The 12,451-nt window shown below is 42.4% G+C and overlaps 2 protein-coding genes across 2 annotated transcripts; one reads left to right on the top strand and one right to left on the bottom strand.

Annotated features, from left to right (window-relative positions):
- Positions 1-2,800: 2,800 nt before the first annotated feature.
- LOC117146627 (accessory gland protein Acp29AB-like) lies at positions 2,801-3,693 on the bottom strand. Its single transcript, XM_033312963.1, has one exon. It carries the CDS (start codon positions 3,666-3,668, stop codon positions 2,919-2,921), a length of 750 nt encoding a protein of 249 aa, XP_033168854.1. The 5' UTR covers positions 3,669-3,693; the 3' UTR covers positions 2,801-2,918.
- Positions 3,694-6,751: 3,058 nt separating this feature from the next.
- LOC117150843 (accessory gland protein Acp29AB) lies at positions 6,752-8,999 on the top strand. Its single transcript, XM_033317912.1, has one exon. It carries the CDS (start codon positions 7,099-7,101, stop codon positions 7,906-7,908), a length of 810 nt encoding a protein of 269 aa, XP_033173803.1. The 5' UTR covers positions 6,752-7,098; the 3' UTR covers positions 7,909-8,999.
- Positions 9,000-12,451: the final 3,452 nt, after the last annotated feature.

The raw sequence follows: 12,451 nt of genomic DNA on the forward strand, positions 1-12,451 counted from the left end.
CGCGAATTTCCTTGGTGGCAACGACAACACCTCTCAAGTCGAGGAGCCTCCTTCCTTGAGTCCGGTGCGCTCTTTCCGAGGTCGTGATTCAAATGCCAAAACGGCTGTTCTGCAGTCAAGGCCAAGAAACAAAGGGCCGGGCCCAGAGATCCAGTAGCTCACCTCACAATGGGTCTGCAGCGAGAGCGGGGCCCATAAATTAATCAAGCTCCGCATGGGCTGGCTTTTTTTGGCCATTCGCTTGTCGTCGTTTGCATTTCACAATTGTCAGGCAGGCATCCGAAACGATTTCGATGCGACGATCCTGATCCTGATCCTGAGCCTGACTCATTTCCCAGCCGCAATTGGCATACTCTTGCTTTTGCCCTGACTGAGATTCGTCCACTGACAGGCTTCGCTTTATTGCGCCCTCTTCCGCGCAGATTCTCTCCTCTTTGTTCGGCTGCAATTGACAGGCTCCTCTGACATTGTCGGGCTTCTGAAGATTTGTCCGCCGCCCGGCCGAAGATAATTTATGTCCATCCCCAGCTCTTTGCATACCCAATATTCAACTCGATCCCATTCTACTGCCCCTTAGGTCTTTGGTAATCGCTGGCGCACTTATTTTACTTTTACTTTTCCGCGCATTTCATTTGAGGCTTCCTCAGTGGCTCGTTGGGACGCGCTGACTTGGATTGGCCAGGAGGTGGCTCCGAAGTGCTCCGGCTTCTGTGTCTTCCCGACTCCGGCTACTGGTACTTGTCTTTTGTGGCGGGGCGGAAGCCGCCGTGCCACAGTGTTCGTCTATCATTGGTTTTAACTATATTGAATCTTCGGAAATATTTTCAAAATACGGGTAACCAAGTGGTTTCAATTTACCGTGATTCGAGATGAAAAAGGATTCTACAAAATATGGAAGATTTGTTACGGAAAGTACGAATTTCTGACCACTGTCACTTTTTTGGCGGCGACTACTGTGTCTGCCTTTGTGTTCCTCCTGCCGCCTTCCCCCCAGCCAAACTTCCTCCTATTGTGGAACGCCTTGTGGAACCCCTGTCCGTGTCCCTACTCTCCGGGAAGATTGCTCCCTTTCATTTTTGTTCTTTTGTGAAAAATAACTCTTTTGTCCTGTCAGTCGGCTTGCTAGCGAACCTGGCTCGCTTTCGGTTTCGGTTAGTCCCCGCCCGTGCCTCTCCATCCTTTATTCTGCTTTGCATACATAAATTCATCTGTGTGCCAAGTGCAACGATCCACTCGCGATTCTCGAATCGCAATCCCATTGCCATTGCCACAGCCATTGCCACAGCCAGTTGTTGCACGTTGCAAGTAGTTGCTGCTGCATCTGTCGCTGTTAGGGTTAATGTCAATTGCCTTGCCAGTGCCATAAATTCGTGGCCAGGGAGAAGCAAATGAAGCTGGAGGAAGCTCCTGCCGGCCCTTGTGCGATCCTCGGACCAAATTCGATCCACCTTCGATTTAATTAGCCGCATCATCAGCGCACAGATTGCTCTCGGCTTTGGTTTGGCTTACTTTCTAAGCCGAAAACGCCAAGTGTTGACCAAATAATCATTGCTGACAATCACGAAAATCCGCCAGCAACTGGCGACAGCAGCAACTGGCAACCCACAACACCAACTTGCACCCAGCATTAGCAACTGCAACCTGAAACAGCAACAACAACATTTCAATATCGTGAGCTGGGGGAAAAAACATTTTATACAAATCCAACTGGAAAAGTAACAAAATGCCAATTAATTGCCAAATAGAATGTTTATCTATAAAATCGAGACAACAACAACGGCTGCGTAAAGGAGTAACAGCGACAACAACAAAAACTGTTAACTATTAGTAAAAGTTAAGCATTTGTGACCGTAACACATTTGCCAATTGCATTTGTTGCTACGGTGCTGTTGATTATTTGAGGAGGAAAAGACAACTAAGTAAGCTACACTCGACAAAAGAAATAGATTTACATAATATACTGATAGGTAATGTTAAGTAATAAAGAGAATTTTCGCATTGTAAAGTTGCAAGATTGCAATTAAAATAGTTTCCAATAAGTAATATTATTTATTTCGTGATTTTAAGGAGAATTTTCTTGCAGTGGCTAGAGCAAAACATTTCACTGGTTTCAAGCACAATGTTGCTGGTGCTTTCAATGGTCGCTGGCGGTGGTTGCCACTGGCTGGTTGCAAGTTGCAAGTTGCTAGTTGGGTCAGGCAGACGCTGGCAATGGTGACGATCTAAACGAGCAGCGTGCATCGCCAGGCGGCATCTTAGATGGTCTCACACAGATACTCAAGCACCAACACAGTCGCGGGGCAGGGCACACAAGTGCAAATTACTGGCTCTCATACATATGCAAAACATTATCCGGAGAAAAGTCGTGTCGCCGATGTCGATGTTGCCTACACTCTGAAAAATGCACTACTCAATTGGAAATTATATTGTTTTTATAGTGCGCCACTAACTATTATTTATATTCTGCATAAGATGACACTATAAAACTGACTTTCAAAGTCCAGTTCCTAATCGAAATTTTCTACAGTGCATCGATTCTGCAGTTTCCGTTGTTGTTCTTTTGTTTTGTGGCTCAAGAGAGAGGGCTAGAGGGGGAGGAGAGAGAGTGGCGCGATTTAGCTGCAACTTAAATTTTAAATGCCACTTTAATAGCATCATTTGCACGCGGCCAGCTTGTTAACCCGATCGGCAGATCTTCAGTAGACGGACTTATCACGGGTGGGGATGGGGTGCCATCTGCAACTCGTGATCGAAAGTCAGCAAGTAGCGAAAAAGTCATTACTTTTTACGAACGAAACAGTTGAATAATAAACGAGCGGCTTTATTTGCACTCATTATTAATACTTCAACGCACATTTCGATATGAAATCCATACTAAATCGTTTAGATTGTACCATCGAATTCTAAGGGTAGTCTCCTTACGCAGCTTGGCAAATGAAAAAGTTTCTGTCACTGCACTGGTATGTGTAATAGTCTCCGGCGTATAAATAAGCACAGTTTGCAGCGGAACTCCTTTTGGCCTCTCCGTGTCGCCACTTGAGATACGGCACTTCTTTCCCGGAGGCCAGGGATATGTATTGGTCCTTGTCGACCAGATTGCTAATGTCCAGCCAAAACCATCGGGCTTCAAGCTGCTTGCGGATGATGTACAGCTCATCCTCGTCCTGGGGCGTCGCCAGGTGACCGCCCATCCTACGGCATTTGTCAGCGGCATCGAACCAATTCTGCCTGACATGCCGCTCGATGTAGAAGTACCTCGAGCCCAACTTCTGGAATTCCGGACGGGGTTTCCCAGTTGACACGACCTTTTTGTTTTCGAGCGAGCAGTGCAGGGAATTTACTGCCTTCTGCAGGGCTGCGTCCAGGTATTCCAATTTGCCATGTAGATCGAAATCATTCAGCAAAGCCTTCGATTGGTTTGGAATCACTGATTTCATAGGCTGTAGCTTATTTTCTGTGTGTCCCACCAGACCTTCGATTTTGCCGAGCAATTCCTTATGTGGGTTTTTCACAATAGACTTCAGCAGTGGATCAAAATCGACCAGGCTGAATTCTCCGCGTCGTTCAAGTCGTTCGCTCAGGGAAGCTTTGGGGCAGCTATTTTCCTGGGCAGCCTGCGGATCTAACAGGACGATTAGGTAAAAGATGTAAGCTTCGTATTTAAACATATTGAGTGAAAATTCACCATCGAATGCGAATGCTTCAAACTTACTGATTCTATCAGATATTTTAAGAAGCGGGGCATTAAACCGTAACGATCGCTATTAAAGGCTTAAATAAATATATATAATACAATTAACCAAGATTTTATGGCCATATTCCATAACATACTTAAATCTTTCATGTAATAAATACATCGCTGGCGAAAAAGAATGCAGGCAAGAGCGATGCAGAGTTGCTTCTGACCAATTCACCTACAATCGATCAAAAGATCGTCGGGAAAGCGGCGGATAAACCGCTCATCGTACGGTATTGGAGCATGTGGCATCGTTCTGAGAACCGACTGCCATTCCGCTCCCTCATCTTTTTTTTCTTAGCTCCACTGAGCAGCTGCAGAAGCAACAAAAACATTAGAATTGCTAAAAGATACTCAAAATCACCAGCGGACAACAAGCTGAAATGTTAAAACGATCACGTTTTCCTGCAGCAGCAACAACTTCAGTGTGGAAATCCTTGCGCTGGAGAAAAGCTAGGAAAAATCTCAGCTGCCGTTGACATTCCAGGCCTCCCCCTTCAATCCTCAGCACCACTCCCCCCTGTTGTTTTTTTTAGCAAAGGAGCCTCGCGCATGCTAATTTCCTTGGCTGGGAAGGCCCAACGGTTTTTTTTTCGACTTATAGACGGGGCCCTCGGTGGCTAACTGTAAAAGGCAACGCAAGTCAAGTGAGCGATGGAGCATGAAAGTCCGAACAGAATGTGTGTGGTTTTGATACCCTATAGATTAACAAAGGGTACCCATTTTTAGTATTTTATCATAATTTTTCATACTAAACAATTCATTTTAGTATTGATCTGTAAGGGAAGTCCGTTTATTTAGGTGTAGGTACCATATGATTTTAAAAGCAATTAAACTATTCCTTTTAAATTTATAAACAGTGAGTATATATATACCCCTCAGCTCCCTCATATATTTCGAACCCAGGACAATTGTCATTCGAATCAAATGATTTCGCGGCGTGTTTTTTCGCTTTATTTGTTTCATTTGCTACTATTTTCGTCTCTGTTTCGCTGAATGTCCCCAGAGTTAATGGGTGTGGGTAAAAGGGGATTCGAGGGGAGATCGCAGGGTTCCGAAATGCAAATGAATGCCGATAATTCAAACGATAAGTTTGTCTTTTGTCTTGTTTGCAGCTACCGTTTGTTGTTTTTCCTTGGGTTTTTCTTTGTTTTTTGCTTTTTGTACTTCTGTTGGACTCGGTGTTGTTGCTGCAGCTACCGCCTAGAGCCAACAACCATTAAGAAACCGACGGAAGGACAGCGGGTCGGGCGGACAGAGCCAGGACCATGATCACGATTTTCAAGTTTCGACATTTGATTGAGTTTTTTGAACTAACGAATTTTTTCTTTATTTCTTTTTTCCTTCAGCTTGCTGGTGCTGTTAGTCTTATTCAAAGGGGCTTGATCTTGTTGTGGTGTGTGTGTCGTCGTGAGTCTGTGGGCGTCTTGTAGCTCGCATCCATATCTTGGATATTGCTCCTAAAGAGCGTTAATTTGACACACAGTAACCCAGATTAGCGATCGGCGATGACGCGAAACGAATGTCTCTATGCCAGGGGTGCTCAAACCTTATGGAAATCAAATATTTAAATATATACCATATATATGCCATGTGTTTTTGAAAATTCGAGTATAAATTTAAAGTTTATATGATATTTATATAATGAAAAAACAATTGCATTTGGTTTTCTCGAAAACTTAAATCAGTTTAGAAAGTTTAAATCAGTATAAGAACTAGCACCCATACCCTTAGTTTTAATCTATAAAAAGCAATAAATTAGGCCAGTTCCCAAATCGAGCTTCCAGCCCTGATTAGAACGGGATTTGAACTCCGCTTGGGCCAAAACGCGCAACGAAAGGAAACGGAACACAAATGTTAACTCCGCGCGTTGATAAAAATATGACAAGTTGGCTGTCATTAGTCACACAATTAACATATACAAATACCGTCGAAGGGAAGGGACTGAGTGGGGCATCCTCCGACCCGATCTTCCAGCGGTGGTCACGTAGAGGAGAGGAGACACGCTGACTTCAGCAAATTGTCAATTACTCATGCGATGAGCGAAAGGAGCATCGTCGTGGGCACGGGTGTTCGGGGTATTCTCGGGGTATTCAGAGGATCCAGGTGGGGAACCGCAGAGGAGAAGGACCAGACTGTCCAGTTGCCGAACCTGAATCCCAGGCAACATCTACCGCTGCCGCTGGACCGCCTGTCGTCGCCGACTGCCTTTTAAAGCATCATTAGCAGAGATAATTAGCGCCGTGCAAACGACAGCCAAGAGATTACCTCGAAAAAGCGACTCACAGGCAGAAAAAAGTATTGGTGCATTGTTATTACTATTCAAGCTCGTCGTTGTACCTTAGTAATGACGTAGATTCAATCAAAAAATGGCTCTGACTAAATCACTTGAATATATTTAACTAAAATTGGAGAAACACGTTGAAGTACTGCATAATCATTCCTTTCGTCTACTTGGAAACATTATAAACCAAATATTTTATTTTCGCTTAGCAAACATTACGTTAAATCAATCCCACTTAAAATAATTTGTTCTCTGTGCAAAACCAGAGGTACAACCTAACCCCTTCGGCTCCTCAGCAACAATTTTTGGCTAATAAATTCAAAATGTTAAACCATTTTCTTTCGGCGATTTCATTTTTGCTTCGCTTTGGCAGCTTCGTGAGAGATTTTCGTAGTAAACGAAGCAGCAGGTTGCTAAGAAACGGGGGGTTTATTTTGGGGGTTAAGGGGGCTGGAAGCCACTGCTTCTAGTTCCATTCAACTTCAGCCTAATGCGTAAATTTAGTGAATGGTCAATGAGTGGAGACGAAAGGGGAGAACCCCGATGTTGGTGATGTGGCCGTCGCAGTGGCACTGTGTTGCTGTGGTGCAGTTGCTGCTGCAACTGAGTGACATGTTAATTAGTCGCTTACATGACAGCAGTTTGCTGCCAAGGCATTGCCAAAATGCTAATTTCCACATTGGGCAACTGCTGAGACGCGGAAAAGCGCGGAAAATGGAAAAAGAGCCGGGTTCGCGTAGTTGTGCAATTTATAATTGAGCAATTTGCCAGCGACTGATTTATTTGTGGATCTCCAAATGGGATTAAAACGGCTTGTGTCTCTCCAATGCAATATGAATCGCTGGGAAAACAAGATCAAATGCACTAACACGACGGCTGCAAAGCAGCTGGTCTGAGGTTAATAAATCTTAAAAAATGCATAAAACTGTTAACCTACCTCACATTTTTTTGTGCAAAATCGGTTAGTGCCTCTTACCATTTTAGGGAGTGTGACGAATGTGTCGTACGATACTCTTCATACAAATAAATCGAGACTTAGTTCTTAAGTAGCACTTATTCCCTCAAGTTATAACACTGAATGTTCCAGCACGCAAACTTTATTCTGCACGTCTTCATGGCCTGCGGGCTCTATGGAGTCCGTGCAAAGGATGTGTGTCCTCAAATGTCAACGGATAAGGAGGTGTGCCTTGTCGAACTAGCGCCAGTGCTCAAGTATATTTCCCACAACCATAAGAGCCACTGGAACTCTGCTAACGAAGTCCAAGTAAATGAAACCCGGAAACAACTGGCTAAGATTGAAGGTCAGGAGAAGGAAGCAAACGACAAATTAAAAGGAATTCACGACAATGTGGATAGCGAATTTAATGCTCTAAGTGCGAAGATTAAGAATGTGAAGAATATCCAACGTCACTTAGCAAGTCTGGAGTTACAATTGCAAGAAACGAAAAAAGCCTTAAATCTATCTGTGGAAGCCAAAAAAGTGATGCCAAAAACCGAAATCCCATCCCAATTTCAGAAGATTGGCTGGAGGCATTTTTTCATAGAGAAGAAACACAAAGTGGATTGGTTTGAGGCGACAAGTATGTGCCAAAAAATGGGTGGTCACCTGGTGACAATCCAGAACGAAGACGAACTGGATGCTATCCGTACGGAACTTAAGGACACCAATGAGGGGAGTCACGACTTCTGGCTGGACATCAACGATATTGCCAAATGGGGCGAATTCGTTTCTTTAGCCACAGGAATGAATCCACCCTTCTTCAAATGGCATAAACTTAGGCCTCAGGTGCAAATTCATCAGCGCTGTGTTCACTTACGTGGAGGAGAAATGATGGATGGAAAGTGCAGCGAACAGTTTCTTTTTATTTGCCAGCTTTCAGTAAATTAAAAGATTTAACAATGTACAAAATTAATGCAGATTTCTTAAAAGCGAGTTGAAATCTTACTGTTTATTATAAGATGTGTAAAAAAATACTTCAATTTTTCTGCATAAAATACGATCGTTCCGGTGTGTTACCTGTGTACGAGGTGTGAAAAATTAGTCGACGAGAAAAGGAAAAATTAAAAATAATTTAAGAATCAGTTCGTTATACTTACTCAACATGTTCGATTGTGCGACCTATTTCTTGTTCGTGTTTGTTTCCTACGGTTCTTACAGCGTTTTTGCTGAAAACGATATTCTTCAGCATCCCATAATTTCGTCGTACGATCGACTTAAAGAACTTGGTGAAATGTGTCTTGTCGACATATTACCAATCCTTGAGAACATTGCAGAGCAGCAAAAGGAGGGGAACACTGCAAATTCCCGAATATTCGACGAAACGCAGGGAATTCTAGACAGGATAGAAGGACACCAAGAAGTCAATGATAAGCAATTGAAAGAGTTAAAGGTTAAAATGGAAGGCCATTTCATGGACCTGCATGCGAAGATGGATCTAAAGGTCAAAAAATTATCTTTAGAAAAATCCTTACGGAAGGCACTGAATGCTCTCCAGTGTTCACTGGATACCAGAAATGTTTCGTCTAAGGTATCACTCCATCCAGGATTTGAGAAAGTGGGTTCAAGGTTCTTTTACATCGAGAGGCACGTTAAGCTGAATTGGTTTGAGGCAACGAGAAAATGTCGCGCGATGGGCGGTCATTTGGCGTCGCCACAAAACGAGGGCGAACTGCACCTTATCAGTCAGAAACTTGGTACCGAGTCCTATTGGCTCGATTTATCCGATCTAACCGATCACGGCCATTACATTTCGTTGGTTTCCGGGAGCAAAGCACCATTTTTGAAATGGAACAAAGGCCAGCCAAACAGGGATAATGCGCAATGCGTTTGTGTAAAAGGCGGACTATATCAGACTTTTCAATGTCACGACCGAGTGTTGTTCATTTGCCAAGCCAACCAGAATCCAAAAAAGGAAGAAAAAATAAAACACAATCAGGAGGAGCTACAAAAAATAGAAATGGAAAAGGAAAAAGAAAGGGAAGAGGCAGAGGCAGAGAAAAAAAGAAAGGTAGAGGAAGAAGAAAAAAAAAGAAGAGAACAGGAAAGAAAAAGAGAAGAGGAAAGAAGAAAAGCAAAGGAAAAAAGAAAGGAAGAGGAAAGAAGAAAAGAAGAGGAAAGAGAAAGAGAAGAGGAAAAAAGAAAAGAAGAGGAAAGGAAAAAAGAAGTGGAAAGAAAAAGAGAAGAGGAAAGAAGAAAAGAGAAAAGAAGAAGAGAAGAGGAAGAGGAAAGAAGAAAGGAAGAGGAAAGAAGAAAAGAAGAGGAAAAAAGAAAGGAAGAGGAAAGAAGAAGAGAAGAGAAAAGAAGAAGAGAAGAGCAAAGAAGAAGAGAAGAGGAAGAGGAAGAGGAACGAAGAAAGGAAGAGGAGAGGAAAGAAGAGGAAAGAAGAAAGGAAGAGGAAAGAAGAAAAGAGAAAAGAAGAAGAGAAGAGAAAAGAAGAAGAGAAGAGGAAAGAAGAAGAGAAGAGGAAAGAAGAGAAGAGGAAAGAAGAGAAGAGGAAAGAAGAGAAGAGGAAAGAAGAGAAGAGGAAAGAAAAGAAGAGGAAAGAAGGAAAGAAGAGGAAAGAAGGAAAGAAGAGGAAAGAAGGAAGGAGGCAAAAAGAAAGAAGGAGGAAAGAAGAAGGGAAGAGGAAAGAAGAAGAGAAGAGAAAAGAAGAAGAGAAGAGGAAAGAAGAAGAGAAGAGGAAAGAAAAAGAGAAGAGGAAAGAAGAAGAGAAGAGGAAAGAAGAAGAGAAGAGGAAAGAAGAAGAGAAGAGGAAAGAAGAAGAGAAGAGGAAAGAAGAAGAGAAGAGGAAAGAAGAAGAGATGAGGAAAGAAAAAGAGAAGAGGAAAGAAAAAGAGAAGAGGAAAGAAGAAAGGAACAAGAAAGAAGAAGAGAAGAGGAAAGAAGAAGAGAAGAAGAAAGAAGAAAGGAAGAGGAAAAAAGAAGAGCAGAGGAAAAAAGAAGAAAAGAGGAAAAAAGAAAGGAAGAGGAAAGAAGAGAAGAGGAACGAAGAAGGGAAGAGGAAAGAAGAAGAGAAGAGGAAAGAAGAAGAGAAGAGGCAAAAAGAAAAGAAGAGGAAAAACGAAAGGAAGAGGAGAGAAAAAAGGAAGAGGAAAAAAGAAAGGAAGAGGAGAGAAAAAAAGAAGAGGAAAAAAGAAAGGAAGAGGAAAGAAAAGAAGAGGAAAAAAAAGAAGAGGAAAGAAAAAAGAAGGAGGCAGAGAAAAAGAATGTGCAGGAAAAGTGTTGGGTTACTAAAAAAGGCACAAATAAGTGCAAGACATGTTCGACAGACAAGAATGGTAAGAAAAAGTGTGAAGTATGTTGGGTACGTAAAGACGGGGAGAAAAAATGTACAAAATCTAAGAAAAAGAAAAAGCCAAGTTATGACGATAATACTTCTTATAATTACAAAAGTTATGGAACACAACTTAAATGGAGTTTGGGTTGGTATTATTTGTATTGGTGGTATGAATAAGGAGATCCTTCAATCAGTTTATTATTATTAATATATAAACGGCCAAAGTAGAACATGACAATTTTTATCATTTCTTTATGGGGTTTCGAATAATTTTATAAGTATAAAATGTGCAATGCGAAATGTTTCAATTATAAATTAAAGAAAAATACGTAATTTCGTATACGTAATGAAAAACTCAATAAGTGTATTTGTTGTGCATACATCTTCTCTTTTATTATTTTGTATTTCCTGTGTGCGAAGGCTTCCAACTGTTCCATTTCCACCCATCTGAGCTATCCTGAGCAGCTGCACCGCCCACACAGACGGAGAAACCACTGGGTAATCAAGGAACGCAGATACATCATCCACATTGCGACTATTTTCGTCGGGACTCATCTAATGTTAATGTTAATGTCTGTTGGCGGCACCGCAATTAAAAGGCACGCTCTGTTTGTTTATGCTTTTGTCTCTTGCATTGTGGCTGCGGCAGATGAAACATTCAAATCAACGACGTCTACAACAAGGCAGCCGTACAGTATACGTTCCTGTTTTAAACCTATAGGCCTCATCTTTGAGTCTTCTGTCTGCAGTCGCCGATCTTCGGCGCTTTCAGTCCTTCTCGAGTCGCTTCTAACAATCAGAAAACGCGCACGATTGCGAATAACTAGGCGAACCGGGAACCCGAAGCTCCGGAAGAAGGGGCGGAAGAATTCTGTGAAGACTGAGGACCGACGCAGAAGAGCAGAGCGACTATCTAATGTCGGGATCTGTGTAGCGTAAGTGATGTCGATGTCGCCACCTACATCTTGAATAGAGACAAGAGACAACGACAACCAGAACTATGGCGATGCACTGGGAAGAATTATATCAAAATTATTTAGATTTTAAAGACAAGTACAAATATAAATACTACGAAAATATTGATTTGTGTACATAGTTTGTAAGGATGTTGTAGATTTGGTTATAATGGTATACCATTTATGAAGCATTGGAACTCTGTCGCTGTTACTTTGTATGTTTTGATTCATCTTCTGTAGTAACTCTGTGGAACCAGCTTTCTTTGTCATCTGAAGTAGTTTGATGCTGTCTTTACGCACACAATAGCTCGTATAACAGCGCAAAATCTTCTTGTTCTTCGGGGCATAGAAACTGTTCTTTTACACAGATCGCCGGCTGAAATTGAGGTTTCTCCTTGAATGTGTACTCCCTTTTTTTGCTAAGCTTGGCGGAGGGCGTTGATTGGCATGGCAAAGTAAATTGCATTGAATGCTAATTTCTATGGCAAAATCAAAGCGCCATTTGTGGGTCAAAGGGGGGCCGACAATGGCGCTCCATTAATAACTGACAGGACAGGACAGGAACTCAAAACTGCGGCTCAAACAACGCTCAAAGCTCAAAAGTCACCGACAGGCAACGGCAACAGAAGACTGAAGACTGTAGAGTGTAGACTGGAGACAGTGGAGGAGTGGGCGCATTAGTTGGCTTTGTTTTGGGGCAAACCCTTTTCGCCTGGCTAGAGGCTACAACAATAAATAATAAAATGTTGACACGACAACGTCATAACCTTTGAACGTGAAAATACCTACAGAAGAGACTTAGTCGGCTGCGTGGGTTGAATACTTTATTTCGTCTCTTCTTCGCAAATGTATTCAATTAACTGCCTTTTCTAGCCAGCGCTGCGTTTAGACCTTCACGCCGACGAAGTTCAGTTATGGCCAACTTTTTGAAATCACCCGATTCGCATCTTTTCCACACAGTAGCGAAGACCAGGACGGGTTTATTTTGCGACTCAATCTAGTCAGTTTGAATTAAAATACTTTAGTAGTGTATAGACTTCCTTAAATGTATATTCTTATTTTGAAAATCAGACTCTGGAACTACATACCGGAGCAATCGCAAAGCAATGGCTTAGATGTCGCTGCAGGTGGCAGTTTGGAGCCTTCAATTCAAGTTGGCAACATGCAAGTTGGCAGTTGCCAATTGGCAATCGGGCAC

The sequence above is a fragment of the Drosophila mauritiana genome, chromosome 2L (genome assembly GCF_004382145.1).
Source record: "Drosophila mauritiana strain mau12 chromosome 2L, ASM438214v1, whole genome shotgun sequence".
Lineage (NCBI taxonomy): Eukaryota > Metazoa > Arthropoda > Insecta > Diptera > Drosophilidae > Drosophila > Drosophila mauritiana.

Excerpts from the sequence above, each read along its gene's own strand:
- LOC117146627 (XM_033312963.1), bottom strand. The coding sequence starts at position 3,668 with ATGTTTAAATACGAAGCTTACATCTTTTACCTAATCGTCCTGTTAGAT.
- LOC117150843 (XM_033317912.1), top strand. The coding sequence starts at position 7,099 with ATGTTCCAGCACGCAAACTTTATTCTGCACGTCTTCATGGCCTGCGGG.